The 22,462-nt window shown below is 37.7% G+C and overlaps 1 protein-coding gene across 5 annotated transcripts in view; it reads left to right on the top strand.

Moving 5' to 3' along the window:
• Window positions 1-22,462, top strand: part of PLCB1 (phospholipase C beta 1) — a 638,281-nt gene that overhangs the window by 506,141 nt on the left and 109,678 nt on the right. For all 5 annotated transcript variants that reach the window (XM_070419924.1, XM_070419923.1, XM_070419927.1 and 2 more), the window contains exons 16-23: window positions 1,246-1,342; window positions 3,325-3,409; window positions 5,189-5,313; window positions 10,726-10,880; window positions 13,679-13,843; window positions 15,572-15,671; window positions 16,499-16,603; window positions 17,772-17,881. In XM_070419924.1, the coding sequence (XP_070276025.1) occupies window positions 1,246-1,342; window positions 3,325-3,409; window positions 5,189-5,313; window positions 10,726-10,880; window positions 13,679-13,843; window positions 15,572-15,671; window positions 16,499-16,603; window positions 17,772-17,881 (942 nt within the window). The remainder of the gene's footprint in view (window positions 1-1,245; window positions 1,343-3,324; window positions 3,410-5,188; window positions 5,314-10,725; window positions 10,881-13,678; window positions 13,844-15,571; window positions 15,672-16,498; window positions 16,604-17,771; window positions 17,882-22,462) is intronic.

Genomic DNA, 22,462 nt, shown 5'->3' with positions numbered 1-22,462 from the left:
TGTCTCAGTACTTGTATCTTTGCAATTCAGTTCAGGATAAATAACAAGTAATAAGCTGTTCTTCTCTGATATTATTCCTCTTTGAATCATTTTGTTTAATGTATTGGACATTTCTTATTATGTTCCCCTACTAAATTGCAACTTAATATTCAGGAGAAAAAATTGTTATAGTGTCTAGTAAAGTATTTCTGCCTGAGAATTATTTTAATTGTTGATAAATTCTTATCAATAATTTTTAATAATTTAAAAAGTATCTTTCTAATTTGATGATTTGTTTCCAAACCAGTATTTTCCAATTAGTAATTAACCTAAATATTGCTACAGGAGTTTTCAAAAGAATTCTTGTCTCCATGTATCTCTCATCTAAAAATGGTAGAAAATGTAAGATCAACCTGTAGAGTTCTATCCATGCCAATACTCAGTATTAGTTTTTTGTTTAAAACGTTATCAAAATAACATATAATAGTTAATAGTAGTTAAAATAACAGGATGTTTTACTGTGTGCCAAGCACTATTCTGAACTCTTTCCCATAAATGGACTCATTCAATAATCACAAAAACCGTATATGCTATCAGAACTAATTTCACCCTAATTTTGATAAGTCAACTGAAGCACAGAGCAATTAAATAACTTGCCCAAGATTGCACAGCTTCTAAGTGTAGGCTTGGATTTTAAATCAGACACTCTGGCTTAAGAACCCCCCACTATACTGTACTGCTTGCCTAAAAGGCGCACAGGAACCAAGAAGGGAGGGAAGGAGGAATGTTTACATAAAGTTGCCCTCCCCAACCCACTTCCACAAGGTAATCTTCGTTTTTTTAATAACTTCAGTTCATCTGGGCGTTACCCACATACTCATTTTCTAGTTGTACAGTGAGTTCTTGATGTATTAACTTTAGATGTCCTGCTATGGCAATGAGATGTATAGCTCAGTGCTTCTCGAACTTTCATGTGATTTGAATCACTGTAGTAAAATGAGGATTCTGGTTTGCTGCACGTCTAAGGGTCTCCTGCGGAGGCTGGTGCCGCAGCCCCTAACCCTCCCTGCGCCCACTCCACATGTGGGTAATGAGAAGCTTGGCCTTTTCTTCCCCCTGGAATGAATTTTCTACTGATGATAAGCATCTGCAGAAGAGGAGGGATGATTTTCTGTGCTCCTGGGTCACATGAGCATTGCCCTGGGAAAATAACCCTGGGCAATATAATGTTGATTCTGGGAATGTTATTTTTATTCCTGCTTCCAGGGGACTGCTGGGAGCGAGGCCATGGCCACAGAAGAGATGTCTAACCTGGTGAACTATATTCAGCCAGTCAAGTTTGAGTCATTTGAAATTTCAAAAAGTAAGTTTTCCAGGAGCAAAAACCCTAATGTGACATATAATAAGTGTATTTTAAACAGAAGGCAATTAGACAAAAAAAAAAACTGTTACTGTTAATATAACTATTACTTTTTGCTGGTGGAGTCTATAATATATGCCTGGGTTGTCTATGTGATATATATGTTATATATATATTACAATAACCATATGAGAAAGTATCCCATGATGTTTCTCCAAAATACGTACTAGGTCTACAGACGTTGGACAGAATACAGCTAATTGAGAGTTTTACATTTGGGTTTCGTTTGCAACCATTGTGTAAGTGACAGTGATGAAATAAACCACCTTCCCAGAGAGGAAGCAGCCAGTGACTGGTCAGCCCTGATAGCTGGAAATAGAACCAAATCAACCAATTTATCCACATTCCATTCGTCCAGCCTGTTTTGTGTGTCACGGAGAACATGTGACTAGCCTCCTATCACTTTGTGTTTTTTTTCCTTTATCCAAGCACGCATTCACAGTGGATGCAAAGGAAAATATCATCTTTCCTCCATCTAGAGAAAAGAGTCCTTTTATGAAACTGCCCTCTATCGTTGCATAAAATGTAAGATGCTATCAGGTCAAAAGGTCAGCAGCCTCTTATAAATGATAGATTTACAGATCTATCAAAATCTAAGTTTCTAAATAACACACAGGTGTAACTGTATAGTTTTGCCCAAAGAGTCTTAACTTAGTGGCGTATGGTATCTAAGTCTCTACAATAAAGAATTTAATTTCCAACACAGCTTAAGTATAAAGGTTTCAACATTTTCTTGGAAGCTACAATTACTGATGCTGCTGACCACAAGTTGTCCACTTCGAAATGTCCTATTTATATTACTGTGACATGAGGGAAAACCTTCTAGTCAAGTAGCCAAGTTGAGAAGGAGATGATGCATTTAAGTTCTTCAGAACTTGGTAACAAGAGCATCAGCCCAAGATGGACAAACCGGCTCTTTTCTCTTTGTATTTTAGATTATTTTATCACTTTTAAAAAACAATATTCACACATAGTTTACAAAGCACCTATTAAATTGACTTAATTTCAATTAATAGTCATACTTAAAGTAATTTGTCATATGAAAGGAGACTTTTGATGGTAAAAATAAGAGAAGAGTTTACAGATTATTGGACTGGGGAAGGTGAGGAGATGGGTAAAGGAGTGGGGAAGGCATAGGAAGAAGAATGAGGCTTTAAGGATGCAAAGCATATAACACTGATTTTTCCTTGGGAGGAAGGCAGAAGCTCCTAGGCTCTTAGCCTCTCCAAACGAAGATAGCTTTGTTTTGCTTCTCTCATCCTAATTAGAAGCTTGGATTTCACTTTCAAAATGTTGCTCTGTGTTCGAGGACATTGAGACCTCTAGTACATTCACCTCCCAACCTTGTTATCTAATCTGAAAATGAGGCCATCAGACTGGGAAATTTCCAAGGATCCTTCTGCTTTGAAGTAACACAATTCTAATGTCACATTAGCCGTTTGAACCAAAAAATATAAGGACATATACAAACTGAGGCCCTGACAGTGCGGGTATAAAAGGGGTGGCCTCTAATAAACACACCCCCTGGTCTCTTTCGTGAATCCCAGAAATGGCCCCAAAAAGTCAGTCTGAATGGATTTCGAACAAGAGATTTCCTCAGGGCCTGTGCCCTTTTGACAAAATAGCTGTCATTGCCACACTACCCGAGACGAAAATCAATTTCCCCACCCTAATGCCACCTGGTCCCTGACTTGTGCAACCATAAGCATAAGTGGCCCAGGTGGTAAATACTAGAAGAGACAACGAACAAGACTCAGCTTTTGTAGCAGATAAATAGTAAATAGTTCCCTGAAAAAAATACATATGAAAGTTACATTGAAAATTAATCGCTGTAAATTCACTGAACATTTGCCTACTTCTCATGTTATAATTTATAACTCTGAATTGTATTACTTACTTTTTTGTTGTGTTTGTCATTAACTCAGAAAGAAACAGAAGTTTTGAAATGTCTTCCTTCGTGGAAACCAAAGGTCTTGAGCAGCTGACGAAGTCTCCGGTGGAATTTGTAGAGTATCCTTGATTTGACGAATATCAACTGAATAGGCACAACTGAAGTCATGGGTTATTTAATTTTTGCTTTAAATAAGCAAAAGGATGCATGCAATGGCTTCAGTCTGTCACCTGGGTGTGATAAATAGTTTCAGGTTTCATTGGCACTGCTGGGTAGGGCAGCCTGGTGTACGGAAAAGAGAACTGGCCTTGGAGTCAAGCATTTCAAGAGTATTGTTTCACCATCCAGCTCTTTGTCCTTTGTCAGTTTGCTTGACCTTCCTGAACTTTCTCACCTATAAAACATAAATAATGATACCAGCTTTATGGCTCTCTGTTCGGGTTAGGGACAACATATGTAAGATATAATACAAGTATAGCATGTATATATGTAAGCCTAACTTGGCATCTTGCATCTTTGAACATTTAATAAATGGCCAATAAAAAGTAGTTGGGCCTGGCCGGTGTGGTTCAGTGCTTGAGTGTCAACCCATGAACCAAGAGGTCCCTGGTTCGATAACTGGTCAGGACACAGGCCTGGGTTGCAGGTCAGTTCCCAGTAGGGGGTGTGTAGGAGGCAGCCTATCTATGTCTCTCTCATTGGTATTTCTATCTCTCTATCCCTCTCCCTTCCTCTCTAAAATCAATAAAAACATGTTTTAAAAAAAATAGCTGGAATAATGATATGAGAATATAAATATATATTATTACTAAAGGCTTTGTTGATACTTCTGACAACAAAAACTACTTATTATTATCCATGACCCAAAATAAAATGAAACAGGTCTTTACATATTTTTCATAAAAGTAATATTAAATGTGTCAATGAGCTCAATTTCACGAAGCAAGTCCTAGAATTTAAAAAAAAAAATCACCTTTAAAACTCATCAATAGGAGAGAGAACAGATGTAAAGTCCATATATAGTCACACTATAAAAATCATGATCATTAGTGTTCATTAAGTACTATCTATGAGATTGACCTTCCATTATGTCTTACCTCATTTAATCCTTACAATTGCCCTGTGATGTAGGAATTATTCAATCTATTTTATAGATGAGAAAACGAGGCTCAGCAAAGTGAAATAATTTGCCATAGATTATACACAGCCTGTAGCTTTCAGAATTAAGGTGCAAACTTAATGGTCCAACACCCCAGCCCAAGATCAGAAACAACTGACCTCTACCTAACTTGGTAATAGGAATAGTCAATCATGTTTTAAACATGTGGTTATTGTTCAATAACTAAAAGGTTCTCAGGGTGGAAAACTGATGACGGTAGGACCCAAAATACAAAACAAGGTCAAAACCTTCTGTGCTATATTTACCTTGTTATCAATCATAGAAAGTACCCCAGTCTTGGCAAATAGCATTCCCAGAGAAGGCTGAGAAAATGAGCAGAAAGCATTTCAAAAATAGCCATGCAGTTCTTTTATCTGCTTCAGCCAAACACAGTATCATCCTCTCACATGATCTGATGCCCTTGAGCTTCCTCATGTGTCTTTAATCAATAGGCCTATCCTTAATAATCTCTACAAAATCATGTTGACCTTGACTCAGCCATGTTTGCTACCTATTAGTTTTCACCTACAAGGGGCTGCAAAGGTAATGCTACATTTATATTATAAACACTTATTCTGTTTGTTCAGCAAGGTTTTTACATACTTTGCCCCCTAGCCCAATGAGATCATCCATATTTATTTCATTTCCCCAGTGGAGAAAGATGGAAGGTGGCTTCTCAGGTGATATTCTTGGCTAATTATTTTTATAATTGTATTCACTACTTAACATGATGGTCCAGATATAACAAAATGCAGCTTAGCAGGATATATCCAAAAGGAACACGTGTAGATTCATCCAACTATATGCCTCAGCTCTTCTGGAATGCAGGCTGTCAAATGGTTGCCCTTAATTTCCAAACAGTGGGTAAGTAGCACAGTTTCTGCTCATCTCCATTGTTATAGGACCCAAAACCCATTTCGAAGGATAAAAAATTGCCAGACTTGACTGAAACTAGTAAAAGTAAATTTTAATAAAGGAAATACCAATGTAAAAAAAGTAAATTTTGAAAATTGAGAAATTGTCTTCAATAGTTTATAAATGAGTGTTTCTTTCTACTGGTCTTGCATTATTTTCAAACAAAAACCTTTATACTTTTTAAAGTAATATGTATTTATTATAGAAAAAGTTAGAAAATCCAAAGATGTATAAAGAAAAAATAAAACTCAGGAATGCTACCACTCAGAGATTCAAAACTCAACTTTATTATTTGTTATCTATAAGGTTTTTTGACTATGTATGTATATGCTTTTTCACTTAATTCCACACATGTTTAAATGTTATACAGAAACATGAATTTTAGTATCTGTATATTAAGCACATTTCACAATTCACTAAAACCCATTTCCTATCACTGAACACTAGAGAATTTTTTCTACTATAAATAATGCTCTGAGAATAGTCTTGATATAAATTTTCAAGTCTATCTACTGATGTTCTTTGGGCAAAGTTACTAAAACCAAATTACTCTGTCAAAAGATGTGAGGTTTTAAGAAACTTTGTACCAAAGTTTTTGCCACACTTTTCATCAAAAAATGTTGCCCCAGAATTTTTCTCCATCAGCAATGTATGGCGGGAAGTGTTCCTGCTCATCTGAGATCTTGGTTAAGTGTTATCCTTAAACAATAATAATACAATTTGAGACAAAATATTGTCATTTCGTTATTGTTTTAATTTCATTTTTTTTATTATTGAGGTTGAACATTTAAATATGTGGGTTTAAAACTGTTTATATTTCTGCTTTTATGAATCGCCTATTCAGGCCTGTTGTCACTTACAGTGCTTTTTATATAAAGGGCATGTTGTCTTATTTTGTGAAATAGATGAGATCAGATTGTTAATGGTGTGGTTTTTTTTTATGGAGTCTTGGATTAGTTTAATGATTGCAGCTTCCCCTGGATCAGATTCATATTTACTTTCATTTCTCTCATATTTTAATATTTCTAATTTCACCCTTTCATCTATCCAAAAATTAATTTTTATATATAACCTCAGTAAGATATCAATCCTTTTTTATACTGACCTGAAATTACAGCTTAATAGGTATACCCTTTTCTGTTATTGTTAACTCGGATCCATTTTTTTTCTATTTATATTCTTCTCCATTAATAAGTTTGTCTGCTTTCTGCAACCCATAACACACTGTTATTATTGTAGTGTTTAATAAATGGCTTAATACCTGGAAGTGGAAATTCTCCTTCCTGGCTATTTTCAGTTATTTTCTTGCCATTGCCAGTAGGATTTCTGGTTTCCAATAAATTTAGTTTAATTATTATCATGTTTCTTTCCCCCCACCCCTGGGGGAAAAAAAGAGGTTTTTATTAAAATCACGTTAACTTTACATTAGGTTAATTGTTATGTATTCCTCTGCCCCACTGGGAAAAAAAATGAGATTTATATTAAATCACATAAAATTTATAAATTCATCTGAAGAATGTATCCTTAATTTTTTTTTTTATCACTGAGAGAATGTTTTTCTCTTCAATTTAAAAATTATATTAAGTCCCTCAGCAGAATCACTTGTCGTTATTAGAGGTCTAGTTTCTTTAAATGAAATCTCTTTTTTGACATTATATTTTTAACAGATTGTTTCTAGAAATTAATCTACACTAATAAAAGAGAAACATGGTAATTAGCGTACGACCGCTACCCTTTTCATTGGCTAATCAGTGAGTATATGCAAATTAACTGTCAGCCAAGATGGCGGGTAATTTGCATATGTTGGCTCCAAGCCACAGACTGAGGCTTTAGGCCTGGGTAAGGGAGGAGCCAGCCAGCGATCGTTGAGCCAGCGATTGTTGATGGCGGCAATGGCGGGGGGAACCGGGTTGGAGCCAGCCAGCGATCATAGATGGCGGCAGCGGCGGCGCTGCGAGCTGGGGGTGCCCCAGCCCAGGCCTAAAACCTCACCTGAGGCTTTAGGCTTAGGCTGGGGAGGAGCCAGCCAGTGATCTTCCGCAGCGGGAGCTGGGGGTGCTCCAGCCTAGGCCTAAAGCCTCGGCCAGAGGCTTTAGGCTTGGGCCTGGGAGGAGCCAGCCAGTGATTGTTGATGGTGGCGGAGGTGGGGAACCAGGGTGGAGCCAGCCAGCAATCATTGATGGCAGCGGCGGGCAGCTGGGGGTGCCCCGCCCAGGCCTAAAACCTCGGCCAGAGGCTTTAGGCTTGGGCCGGGGAGGAGCCAGCCAGTGATCTTTGATGGCCACGGTGGCTTGGAGCTGAGGGTGCCCTGGCCCAGGGCTAATGCCTCACCAGAGGCGTTAGGCCTGGGCAGGGGCCAAACCAGCAATTGGTGTGAACTACAGAGGAAACACCTTTTCTGACTGCTGATTGGTTAAGCTCTCTGTATGCCACTGGTAATATTCTTAGTAACTTGGGTAATAAGAGTCCAAAAAGTGATCTAGGGTTTTTTTTTACCACACTTCTGGAGAAAAAAATGAAGGTCTGCTGCTGGAGGGTTAAGAAATGTCATATCCTGTCCTAGCCAGTTTGGCTCAGTGGATAATGCCTCGGCCTGCCCACCGCAGATTCTGGGTTCAATTCTGACCAAGGGCATGTACCTAGGTTGCAGGTTCCTCCCTAGCTCCGGCCCAGGTCAGGGCTCATGCAGGAGGCAACCAATCAAAGTGTTCCTCTCACTTTGATGTTTCTCTCTGTCTTTCCCTTTCTCTTCCACATTCTCTAAAAATCAATGGAAACATATCCCCAGGTGAGGATAAAGAAAGAAAGAAATGTCATATCCTATGAAAGACACTTCTTGAAAATGCCTAAAGAGAGTTGTCATTTTTTCATGGTAAAGGGACTGGAGTCCATGTTGATGAAAACACCTTGGTGGCTGCGGTGACTGGCAGTGGCTGCAGCAGCGGGGTGATGGGGCTGGTGCCTTCCCCTGATCAGCCCGGTCGCCTTCCACAAAGGGAGGCCAGACTGCGGCTTAGGCCCGCTCCCCAAGGGGAGCAGGGAGCAGGTAGTAGGACACCCCCTAGGGCTCCCAGTATGTGATGGGGGCAAGCTGGGCTGAGGGAACCCCCTCCCCAGTGCACAAATTTTTGTGCACCGGGCCCCTAGTATTTATATATTTCCATAATAAGTAAATTTAGTTTATAAATGATAATCTTCCTAAACTCTTATAATTTCCCTTTTGCCAATAGATTCTATTCAGTTTTTCAGATATACAATCACAATAATTTAATCACATCTGCTTTTCCCCCTTTCTTAGGATTTGGACTAATTGTTCTAGAATAATATTAAATAGCAGTGGTGTGCATCTTTCTCTTCACCCTGACACCATTGGCAATTTCACCATTGTGATACCATTGAGTAGATGTTGGCTGTGACTTTAAGACAGATATTCTTTCACATATTAAAAGAGTATACACTTGTCCTAATGACCAGCAGTATATTATGAATTTATGTTAAATGTTATTAAATATCACGGACTTCTATGTTATGGGATGATTGTGTTCATTTCTTCTTTTGTGAGAAAATGTGATAAGTTATATTAATAGATCTCCTAATATGTAATTATCCTTGTGTTCCTGTGATAAATTCTACTTATTTTTTGGGTATTATTTCTTAAAGCATATGATTTGCTAATATAATTTGTAGGCTTTTGGAGTTAATTTTTTTCAAGTATGGTAAGTCAATCATTTTCACTTTTTTTTTTACTTTGTCCAATTTTAGTATCACAATTATACTAGCTTAATAACATGAGAGAAAAAATTTCACTTATTTTCCCTGATCTAAAAGTTCTTTTTTTCATGGAACTATGAAATATGTCTACCATCACCTTTTTTATTGTCCAGCCCAAAAGAGATGAGTTTCAGCTCAGATAATCTGGGATAAATGACAGCTTCTCAGATTTCTTAGGACTTTAAAATGTGTTGTTGATTTTAACCCCAGTAATTGCAATTAGTGTGGACATTCATTTCATACAGAGTGTTAGGGGAACTTTGAGCAGTAATCTTTGTCCATTAGAAACAGGTCAACATGCAATTCAATATTGGTGGTAAGTAATCAAAGAAATGCAAAATTTAAAAGGAAACTTTTCCCCATAAATTAAAAAAGAAAAATTATAGCAGCTGCTGTTGGTGAGGTGTGGGGAGGTTCTTCCTTAGAAACATGGATTAGAGGTTTAAAGTGGTTTAAGCTTTCTGAAGGGTATGTAGATGAATGGATTAGAAAGCTGTGGTACATCTACACGATGGAATACTATGCGGCTGTAAAAAAGAAGGAACTCTTACCATTTGCAACAGCATGGATGGAACTGGAGAGCATTATGCTAAGTGAAACAAGCCAGTCAATGAAGGAAAAATACCACATGATCTCACTCATTCATGGATAATAAAGACCATTAAAAACTTTTGAACAATAATAGGTACAGAGGCAGAGCTGCCTCAAACTGATTGTCAAACTGCAGTGGGAAGGCCAGGGAGGGTTGGGGGACAGGAGGGAGGGGAGTAAGAGATCAACCGAAGGACTTGTATGCATCTATATAAGCATAACTAATGGACATAAGACACTGGGGGGTAAGGGAGGGCAGGGGTTTGTCAAGGGAGGGGGGGAAAAAGGGCACTTATGTAATACCCTTTGTAATACTTTTAGCAAAAAAAAAAAAAAAAAATTAAGATTTATCTAAAATCTTTCTCAAAGTGCATATCTTTTAATCCAGAAATTTCACTTCTAAGAATACCGTTAATCATATCCTCAAAGAGTTCACCACTATGATGTTCATCAAAACATTATATGTAATGGTGACAATTTAGAAGAGACTCATAAATGTGCGCTTAAAGGGGCCTGGATGAGTACATTGATTCAAATATATCTATTCAGCAGAATTTTTTATAGCTGTTAAAATTAAAGCAGGCAAATATTTAATGGGATAAACATACTGCATATTTAAAATATACAGGGTATCCCAAAATGTATACACATTATAAAGGCAGTGTTTAGAGAAATTATTTCATTTTCAAAATGTAATATAATATACATAATATATTATGTAATATAATATAATTTAATGTCAGCTATTAAAGTGTGTATACATTTTTGGGACACTCTGTATTTGAAGTAGAAAAACAAAATATACACCAATCTGTTGGTGGTAGCTTATCTCTGGATTTGGAGATTTTAGCTCAATTTTTTTTGTATGTGTTTCCTACATTTCTACAATGAATACATATTTCTTTTTAAAAAGGGAACAAAAGTGGACCATAATACAATCTTACTTTCTTTCTACGAAGATAATAGAGTCACAGTAAGGTTTGTGTCTTTGGTATGCAGACCTGGCTATGCAGATCAATATGGGGATGTATGAATACAATGGGAAGAGTGGCTACAGATTAAAGCCAGAGTTTATGAGGCGACCTGACAAGCATTTTGATCCATTCACCGAAGGCATCGTAGATGGGATAGTGGCCAACACTTTGTCTGTTAAGGTATGTACGTCTCTTTTATAAAACTGTCCCCATCAAAAGTCTTGGACATTACCTATTTTGTGTAAAAAGGTAGTTGAGTCATTAAAAGTGTAGTTGCTAGCACAGTCTCCACTTCCTTCAGACATTTTTTTTTTTAAGGCCTGAATCCAAATTAGAAATTCTGAGACAGTAAGTGCAGGAAATAAAGGGACTCGGCTGCACATTCAACAAGATAAGAATTGGACCATAAGTCAACAAAACAAGTTGGTGAGACACACCATGGCCAACCCTTTCTTTTGGTGTAAATGTCCCACAGTAAAATTTACACTAAAATTACTGGAGAAATCTTCTGATTTTTTCTAGAGAAATATCCACACTGAGAAAAATCAGAGAAAAAAAGGAATCCCCAATAAATTGTCAAAATGGAATAAAAGCTCTGAACTTACCATAGCATGGATTTAAAAATCTATCAGAGTATTCGGGGATTTAAAACAGATATCAAACTAAATATTGCTTTATTAAATATTTATCTGACCCTAACAATGAATTTCAAATGATTGCCACAATCTTTGAAATCGATGTTTCAGTAGATATACCTTTTTTTTCTAGCTGTGAGAATTAATACCATGAATGGCAAATCCTTTTTATAAAGAACTTTTTACATGAATTCTATAAGCTCTGGGTTATTTTAGCTAAATTTCATTTTACATTTTAAAGTCTTATTTTTTTTCCTCTTTAATTAGATTATTGTTAACTAAGAAACATTTTTTATTGGATATAAATTCAATTTTCAGATTGATCCAAAACCAAAGGCATATGAAAAACTATAATTAAAAAGGCTCTATAACAGTTTCACTAATTTATATCTACCTTAAGCTGGTTGAGCCTATTTTTTTTAATTTTAAAATTTGTTACTTTAGCAAGGATTAAAAATAAAATTTCAGTGAAGTCTCTCACAATTATATCCTTTGAAATTATTTCACAGCATATATCTAAAGAGCAGAGTTGGCAGAATTAGAGCTTCAAGATTATATTTATTTTTAGGAAATTGTTTTCAGCAAAGGATGTGTAATTTCTGTCATTTGATTAAAATAAACTCTTAAGCATAACTGATAAAATGGTATTTTTAGAATCTTTGTCAATTGTTATAGTTGGGTCAAACTAATAATATTTTCTTTGCTGATTCACCTTGTTTTGTACATGTTGGCTTGTTCATTTATTTTTTTCTTGAAAATTCCTCTGTGACAGTGCAAACAACTATAAAACAATGGCATAGAGACAGGAAAGTAAGTTGAGGGGAAACAGTTGAGTCTTAGGAAAATGTACTTCTGCCCGAGTCCAGAATGGAGACCCTGTTCTGGAGCTGTCAGTATCCTGTGAATGGATGGCCGTGCTGCATTGGAGTCCTGCTTTTAACCTGCAGCTAGAACCAAGATGAGCTCACCTCTGTCCAGTGGTGCTTGCGTTTTGATCTGTGACATAGACTTCATAGTGCCAGAATGGACTTGTGCACTTAAATGGTTTTGGCCATTGTCTTTCACTCATGAGAATGTGAGAGTAGTGCCACTGAGTTAAGAACTTCTGCTTTCATCAGTCATCATAAGTTCACAAGAACATTGAGGGAAAATTCAGACAGCCTCTTCCTCGTGACTTTCTACCTAACTTGTTTGGATTTTTTTACTACAGCAGCATGTAGCTGACTTGGGCCTCACTTGGCCACTTGGCCACTGATGGCCATTCTCAAGCCACCATTGTGTTTGATTTCTGGCCCAGTCATAGTCTTGGAAATGTTGTCCCCTTTCACTGACTTGAGCTCAGAAAGGTCTTGGCCAGCAGGCAGCCTGTCAACCAGGCAACCCAGATTTGCCAGGTTTGCTCTGTCAGCACTTGCTTACCACTGCTCCCCTCAGGTGATAAAGCAGAAGACAATAGTCCTATGAAGGCCTGGTGAGGGGGGAGAGAGGGGAGGAGGGGTCAGTGAGAGGAAAAAAGGGATATCAGTAATACTTTCAACAATACAGATAATTTTTTTTTAAAAGACACATTTGCGATACCTGAAGAATCACTCGGGTTTTAAAAATTGGGTGAGAAGAAGAGGCAGATGTGAGAGACATTTTATGACTATGTGATTTAGAAATCTCTTTTAACTCTACAGTATCTGATAATTTCACAGCTAGGCAGAGGATACCCATAATTGTGTGGATTGCTAAGCAGATGAGGTTAGAAGGAATAATGAACTGGGTTTAATGGTTTAAAGTCGATATTTATTGTTTTTGTCTTTTCAATCATCATTGTGACTTTTTATTTAAAGTGTAACAACTTTGAGAATTAGTATACCATGGGATTAAAAACACTCAAGTTAAATTTCATGAACAACAGGAAATTTTTTTAAATGCTAGAGTTTCTACTATGTTCGGTTTTAAATTTGTAATCTTAAATTACCTTTTAGTTTCATTGACAATTATGCTAAAATGAGAAGTTTCCTCTTGTAATATTTTTAAGTATTAGGAAAATCTTAATATTCAGTTGCCTCTGAAGACCAATCTTCCATTTAATATATGTATCTTAAGTACATAAGACAAACATTTCATCAAACTTTTGTTCATTTATTTCCTCCTATACAACTTTGTCTTTTTGACTCCTCTAACCCCAGCATTTTCAATAGTCCCCCACTAATTCTTTAGCCAAAAGCGGAATTATATTTGTACTCTTGCTTCTATTTATCATTCAACATTCACCATCAGCATTTGTACCTCCCTGAAACATTTTCTTTTATCATTGTTATTCATTTATGACGTTACTTTTTTATTGTTTTCTAGATCATTTCAGGTCAGTTTCTTTCTGATAAGAAAGTCGGGACTTATGTGGAAGTGGATATGTTTGGTTTGCCTGTGGACACGAGGAGGAAAGCATTTAAGACCAAGACATCCCAAGGAAATGCTGTAAATCCCGTCTGGGAGGAAGAACCCATTGTGTTCAAAAAGGTTGGTCTTGTGTGCTTGGCATGATATGGAACTGCACACTCTAGGTGTTTTACACTGAGAATACAATGAAAAGAAGAATATTTTTTTGGCCTAATTGGGGAACTTACACAGTAATAAAGCAATGGCATTTTGAAAGCTATCTTGAAAACAAGTCAAGATCTCTGTGAATCACTTGTTCGGGGTTTCAGAGATGTATTGTAAATCAGTTAATTTTAGCATACCTCATTTGGAAGGCCAGAATAACATATACATCTAATTCACATTCTCTCATAATACAGTGGTAAGCGATATACTTTCATTATGACTCAAATGAAGTAGAGGGGGGGAATAAGGAATAATATGATAGTTGAGAGAAAGGCAGATCATACTTCTTTATAAAAGAACTAGAGGCCCCGGTGCATGAAATTCGTGCACTCAGAGGGGGTCCCTCAGCCTGGCCTGCACCCTCTTGCAGTCCAGGAGCCCTCAGGAGATGTCCAACAGATGGCTTAGGCCTTTAGGGGAGCGGGCCTAAGCCAGCAGTCAGACATCAGCAGAGGCAGGAGAGGCTACCGCCACTGCTGCTGCACTCGCCAGCCGTGAGCCCGGCTTCTGGCTGAGTGACATTCCCCTGTGGGAGCTCACTGACCATAAGGGGCAGCTCCTATGTTGAGTGTCTGCCCCCTGGTGGTCAGTGCATGTCATAGCAACCGGTCATTCTGCCATTTGGTCTATTTGCATATTAGCCTTTTATTATATAGGATATTAATTAAATTCCCTAGACTCTCTAGCCACTGCAGCTGGTCATTTGATCTTGTCAGGGTTCTGTCTGATAGAGTTAAAACCTTTTGCATTCACCTGGGCCTTCTCTCTGCCTTCACCAAAAAGCAAATCTTCATGTTTATCACACAAAGGATGACAGTAAGTCCAATAGAAACTAGCATAGGCTTTCTTACCATACCCTTTGCTTTTATCTGGCCAAAATATCCACAAAGGAAATCTTCTGCAAAGAGAATGTCTATATTAAAGGACTCTGTGCCCCATCATTTCTTATGTTAATTAGGTCTAGTAATAGTGTCTACTTCATAGAGTTAGTATAAATATCTCCTACCACACTGAAAGCATTTAGAAAATTTCGGCACATTGAAAATAGTCAATAGACATTAGTTTGCTCTTGCTGGCAAAAATACATTTTTTAAGGATGCATTGGCCTAATGATCTCTACATGGGATATAACTGTGTACTCTGCATGTATTACATTGAGGGTGAAAATGAGCAATTTTTCTGGTGCCTCAGTTGGGAATTTACAAATTTATAAAGGAATCTCATTTTGAAAACTATTCTGAAAGATATTTTTTGGTTTTGTTTTGAAAATATACAAGTGGTTTGCTTTGAAAATATAGTAGTAAATGCTCAAATAATGATAAGACCACTAACTCTTTGGATTTAAACATAACTTTTGTCATTTCCGCGCTGAGAATGTTCATGTTAAAAGCAGATGTCCTGTGTGTTGAACAAATTCCTAGTTAGGACACAGTGATAAAACATAAAATGGTATCTCTGGTAACCCTTCTCCTTTTGAAAATCTAAATTGTAGAGCAACAACTTAACTTTTTATCATCTTGCTAAGTAGAAGCTTCTAGTTGGATCTGGAAAAGCAGGACCCATATGAATAATATCTCTCTAATTCTTTTCTGTTTTCTGGAGTTGCTCCTTCTTGTAACCACGTGTGTCCTAATGTCTCTGAAGGTGGTTCTTCCTTCACTCGCCTGTCTGAGGATAGCAGCTTATGAAGAAGGAGGAAAATTTATTGGTCACCGGATCTTGCCAGTACAAGCAATTCGGCCAGGTATGGATGGTGTGGTGAGAAGCTTTATACCAAAGTTGTAAAGAAATTCATCCCTGTCGTACATGATTATTAAAGAATGATTTAGGAAGCTGTTTGCTGCTTTGGTGTTTTGTTCTACAACAAGGGCTCTAAGACTATTTCAATCTGGCAGCTTCATGTGTTTGTGGCATGCTATGATGTATGAATCAACTCTTGCCACAATAATTGTGTATAACAAACTACCTGAAAACTCAATGGCTTATAAATATTTATCTTCATATGCACCAGTCTGTGGGTTGGCAGGGTTTGCTGGGCTCAGTGATATAGCTGTGCTCCAGGCTGTGGGCTGGGTTAGGCCTATTCCACATGTGCTCATGCAGGGGCCCAGGCTGAAGGAGCAGCACACGCACAGTAGGACTTCTCAGGGTACCCACTGGAATGCATAAAGGCAAGCCGGACGATACGAGTGCATTGTAAGCCTCTGCTTGCACCACATCACTGAGGTCCCATTGTCCAAAGCAGAGCATCTGATAAAACCCCAAGTGAAGGAATCATGGACGAGGGACAAATTTGGGGCAGTAATTTAATCTATGACAAATGCCACTGAATTCTCTTCCTTGGGGGAAAAATGTGGTTGGAAAGAAAAAAATCAAAATCAACATTGTTTTTCCATCTGGTGAGAAAAATAATACTTTCTCACTTAAAACTATGCAATTAAAGTGAGAAAAGTGACCTGTTTGTCATCCAAAGTCCCCTAAAATAAACACTTCTATCACATAGATGTTCCTGTGTGCTAACGAACATTGTGAAGAAAATATGTGATGAACAGTATTATTGTCGCCCTCCAGGCTATCACTACATCTGTCTGAGGAATGAGAGGAACCAGCCTCTGATGCTGCCAGCTGTCTTTGTCTACATAGAGGTGAAAGACTATGTTCCAGACACCTATGCAGGTAAACAGCCTAATCAAACGGCTCATCCATATTTTTGTGGAAAAAAAGATAGGAGGTCCTGGCCTCAGAGTCACCTCTATTTTATATTTATGTCTAGAAAGTAAATTGCTCAAGCCTTTATGAACAAGTGTTAATTTAATTTAATTCAAGTTTCAATAAACTATTGAGCCTATTTATCCACTGGTAGTAGTAGTCTCATGGGCCCAACACTTTCTAACCCATGCTGCCTGGTACTACAGCAGTCTGTACAGATCTGTGTAATTATTTTTGCCTTGCCAGTTTTAGAACCCTGATTCTTTTCATGCGTGGAACCCTAAGTTTAGAGAAGTTAACTTATGATGTCAACAAGGGATTATAAGTTTAAATACAGTGCTAAGTGGCCTAGGTATAATATACTAAGGAGTAGTAAAGACTGTGGTATGCCCTAGCTGGTTTTTCTCAGTGGTTAGAGCATTGGCCCACAGACTGAAGGGTTGGGGGTTCCATTCCTGTCAAGGGCACGTACCTCCATTGCAGGCTGGATCCCCACCCTGGTCGGAGTGCATGAGGGAGGCAACCAATTGATGTGTCTCTCTCACATTGATGTTTCCCTCTCTCTGTCTCTCCCCCTCCCTTCCACTGTCTTTAAAATCAATGGGGGGAAAATATCATCAGTTGAAGATTAATAAAAAAATAAAAAGATAGTGGCAAACTTGAAGCATGTGCCCCACCCAAAGATGGCAGCCACATTCACTCCAGCTAGACCCACATTGGCAAATCTTTTGGTTGTTTCAACCACCTGGAAAACAGGCTTTTTATGTGAAATGTCTCCACTTATGAAACATCATTTGGGCCAAACTCAGGTCCCTGGAATGGATGGAATTGAAATTAAACTGAATAATATGGAGCATTGAGACATCCTGATTTGGAGCCTGTCATGTTTGGCTCTCAGAGCTGCCCTCCATTGAGGGCTCTCTTTCTGGAGTTTCAGCAAAGGGTCTTAACTCTTGTTCATTTTTAAAATGTTGGATGAATGAGTGGGTAGTTATACTGGTAGATGGAAGAATGGAAAATGAATGATGAATTGGTAGGTGGATGGGTGAGTAGATGGATAGATGGATGCATGGATGGATGGTGGATAATCAATACTTCCAAGATCTTTTATCTAAAACGTCTCTTCCCTATTTAGATGTGATTGAAGCTTTGTCAAATCCAATTCGATATGTGAATCTGATGGAGCAGAGAGCTAAGCAACTGGCTGCTTTGACACTGGAAGATGAAGAAGACGTAAAGAAAGAGGTGAGAGAGAGTGCTAATCTTATGCATGACATTAAGGGTGATTTCCACACCTCATTGCTGGCTTTACCTATGTAACACCACACATCAGGAGAAGAAATCAACACATTGGGAAAACATCTTGATGGAGTTCATCATCATCTCACAAAACAACCAGATGATTAAATGAATTTTTCATATTTCATTCTCTTCTGGTATCCTGTGGCTACCACCAGTGTCTTATTTTGTGACCCATGAAACAGTACACATCTTGCTGCTTCATATGAAAATTTCTAGATGATTTCATGTTAATTAAAGATGATTAAGGCACTTATAAAAGAAGATGATTATCAAGTCATTTAGTACTTTCTTTTGTCTTCAATTTCAAGTACAGGATTTTCAAAGTGCTTTTGTGATTTATTATAATACATAAGGTACTTAAAACAATACCTGGTGTGTAGTATGGGCCATAAGGTGTTTGCTATTATTATTACATTGTATATTTATGTGTTAAAATATGTATTCCTAAAACAGTTGGTATATTATTCTAAGTTACATATCACCATGTAAAGAATAATTAAGGAAGGGTTTAGAAATATTAGAAGTGAAGTTTAAAAATATCAAGCCTCTATGTAGACTGGAGATCCTTTGGTTTTTAAAAAAGTGAAATATTATTTAATGATTATTGGAGATAGCCTCAATATTAAAAATAGTGATAAAAATAGCTATTTTCATATTTTATTTGAATATTCAGATAATAAATTCAGGGGAAAAAGATAAGAAAAATGGATAACTATGCGTGTGGGGGGAAACCTTGAAAACTGTTTAGGTAACTATAACTAATAGCAAATCCACTTAAGTTGATATTATCTATTAAGTAGCCCTTTTCTTATTCTAAAGGAAGCATAGGTTTATCATAGAAAAAATTAAAAATAAAAAGGAGAAAAGAAAGTCTGAAAGATATCACCTATAATTCAAATGTCCAAGCCACCCAGCCGTAACACTAAATATGGGATCCCATACAGCTAGTTTTTATGTACAATTATACTCGTTCATAAAATGGGATAGTACTCACAATCCGTGTTTTATTTTCACTTAATGCAAATATTTCCATGTTATTAAATATTCTATGGTATGACTTTTAGTAACTTCGTGGTCTTCTATCATGTAACTATACCATGATTTATATTTCCATTCCCCTCTTATTGGGTATTTGGAATGCTTCTCTATTTTAAACAGATCTTCCATGACTATCATGTAAATTTTTAGCACATTTATGATTATTTCCTTGGTTTTGTATAGAATTTCAGAAATTTTAAATCTAAGATGTTGAGTTAACTGAACATGAGAAAAATGAAATGAAAGGAACATATTTCACATATGAGTAATATTTTCCAGTCTCTCGTTTACATTGCAGGACCAATAGATACATCATCCTCTGGGATGAAATTTCAGGTTAGACTGGGAAGTTTCATAAATAATGCTGTATGCAGTTTGCAATAAATGGGGTTGTAGGGACTTTATACTGTCAGGAAATGATAACTAATGGCAGACATGAATATACTTCCAAGTTGCTGTTCCTCTGACATCTAGGCTTACCATTTGCAGAGGGAAACCTAGAAACAAACAAACAAAAAACACCTGAGGCCCCTGCTTGAATTTTGAGGGCTTGGTGTAAGCAATCACTGCTATGCAGGCCCATTGGAGAAGGTGTCTTTGCAAGCTCCAAGCAGATGCTGTTGGTGGCCTGCCCACATCTCCTTTGCAGGGCTGCTGCAGCTGTGGGCGGCAAACCCACACAGCTCCAGGCTTCTCCAGAGGACTGGCCTGGGCTGATGGGAGCCACCTTCTCTGGAGATGCCTGGAAAGTTATTCCTGGAATAGAGTGGTCCATGCCCAGAGACTGAAAGATCCTGGAGAATAACTCAGGTGCCTTGCTATTGAGTGGGCAACTTCTGTGTTGCAATTCGCACTCCCAAACTGCTCCCGCCCGCACTCCCCCACCCCCCCCACCCGCCACACACACACACACCTTTGTTGGATCAGGCTAAGGCTGAGACCACATTTTAACTTATCTTCTCTCCCTGTTTACCCTGCCTTCCTCACTTCCTGACAGTTTTCTCCTGAGCGCATACTCTCAACAAATCATTTACTCAAAGATCCCCTGCGTGCAGTTCTGCTTATAGAGAACCCAGCGAGGCTAAATAGCTTCTGTTTACCATTAAATTATAAGTTGAATGTTTTGCTTGGGAACTAGAATTTAAATGTTTGCCAATAGTTACATCTTTAATCTGGGTGTTTCTTCAGAGATAAGAGTGTGTTATTTTTCTTTCCAATGGCCTTTGAAAAGATTAAGTAAGACTACAGAATGTCTTGCTTTGCTCATCTATACACCAGTATGAAATTAGACGCTCTCCTTAGAAATCCACCAGAAGCTCTGAAACTTTTCTCTCTTACCTTCTTGTGCTTACTACCATACTTAATAAAATTTAGTTCAAGGCAAGTACAGTTAATATAGATATAAGTCAATTACTATTCATAGCATCCTTCTCTGATTAGAAAACAGGAGTCTCTTTACTCAATTAGATATATTTTATTTTCTAAGAAATAGAAGTTGGAATGAAACATTTTCAAGTAAAATTACACATTTTGTCACTATTTAGAAACAAGACTTTTTATATCATCAACTTCTACCTCTTTGTTAGCCAGGTTCTCCAAGGAGTAAGCTCTTCCTTGAGGAGAACTTTTCAAGACACCAGCCTCTTCGGCGTATGTAGTGCAGCATTTGGGGTAAAGGTCTCATAATGGGACATTTTGCTGATGGTGCCTCTGAGAGACCCTTTCTCTATTTTTTCTTTCTTTTTATTTTTTATATATTTTTTAAATTTTATTTTATTGTTTAAAGTATTACAAATAGTAGTACATATGTCTCCTTTTTTCTCCATTGACCTCCCCCCGGCCTCCCCTGCCCCCCCCCCCGACACACACACACACATGCCCTTCCCCCCCCCCCCCCCCCACACACACACCCCGCAGTGTCTTGTGTCCATTGGTTATGCTTATATGCATACATACAAGTCCTTCCGTTGATCTCTTAACCCCTCTCTCCCCAAATTGCAAGGAAATGTCACTTAGAAATGGAGACGTGGGGCCCTTGAGATTGCAGGGGTCCTTTCACGTTGCTGTCCTTTCAAAGTCTTATCTTTGCAAGACATCGCCTGACAAAAGGATATTTGGGGAAAATAAAACAGCCCTGGATATAAAAATGCAGTAGAAGTTTAGGTCAACTTTATTTTTGTTTCTCCTCTAAAAAAAATGGTGACCAGAAAGGATTTTCAATAAATGTATAATGTTGGTTAAACTTAGAGAAAACTTGGACCTTTTCAGTTTTGGAAATAATTTAAAGACATTGAATCAGATAGATTCCATATGGTTTAACAGAAAAAAAAATACAAATTTTTCCTTTGGAATGTCTAAACCCATAATTGCCGTCATTTTTGAAATTCAAGAAAAAAGTCATTTGCCCTTACCATGGAACAGTAGGGAAGAAAAGTCATTTCCCACCTCTGGGCACCAGTGTGCCCTTCATCTTGTCTTGCAGTAATGCACGGTCCTTTGAATGAGGCCACTGAACATAAGGAGCTGTGGTTTTCTCGGAAGAAAATTTTATCTAGGACATGGCAGGCACTGGAGACACTATTTTAGCAGCGAAGATGTTTTTAGTAGAATCCTTTTAACTTGTACCTATAAAGGTCATATCTATTTGAAAATTAAAGACTTCATTGCACTGCAAAATATTCCCACATTTGTAATAGTCTAATAAGTTATCTTCATAGAGTAATTTGCAAACCAAATAACTAGGAAAATTGAAAATTCCTCCATGCTTTGGACCAGAGGTCCTCAAACTTTTTAAACAGGGGGCCAGTTCACTGTCCCTCAGGCATTCCACACATGTGCACTGCGGGCCCGGGACGAGTCGGCTGCTAAGCAGGACAGGCAGCGGCGGCAAAACCACCCGGCGGGCCGGATAAATGTTTTTGGTGGGCCGCATGTAGCCCGCGGGCCGTAGTTTGAGGACTTCTGCTTGGACAATAGATATTTATTTCATATCATGTGAAAAAATATCTATAATAATAAAAGGGTAGTATGCTAATTAGACCAGACGTCTTCCGGACATCATTCCAGGCGTCCTTCCTGATGAAGCCGGGGCCAGAGGGAAGCCAGCCGGGTCCCAGGTGCCTGCAGGCAGATGGAGGAGGGAAGCAGCCCAGGTCCCAGGTGCTGGAGGGAAGCCAGTGCTGGCAGCCAGGGGAAGGAAGGCCTAGTCTTGCATGAATTTTTGTGCATTGGGCCTCTAGTGTATATATATATATATATATATATATATATATATATATACATATATATATATATATATATATATATATATATATATAAATTCAACATATGTATGTTGGAAGTTAATGGATAATAGAGATTATAGAGATTATAGTTGCTGGGTTTATTTTAAAGTTGTTATTCAGGGTAGTGGGTTAGTAAAGTTGTAGAAAGTTGCCTAATCTGAATAACAAAGGCTTTATAATATGTTTAACTATTTCTCTAAAT

The sequence above is a fragment of the Myotis yumanensis genome, unplaced genomic scaffold (genome assembly GCF_028538775.1).
Source record: "Myotis yumanensis isolate MYYU_CA2020_CCGP unplaced genomic scaffold, mMyoYum1.0.hap1 SCAF_7, whole genome shotgun sequence".
NCBI lineage: Eukaryota > Metazoa > Chordata > Mammalia > Chiroptera > Vespertilionidae > Myotis > Myotis yumanensis.
The sequence above is the reverse complement of the archived record's forward strand: the minus strand, read 5'-3'. Positions and strand labels throughout refer to the sequence as shown.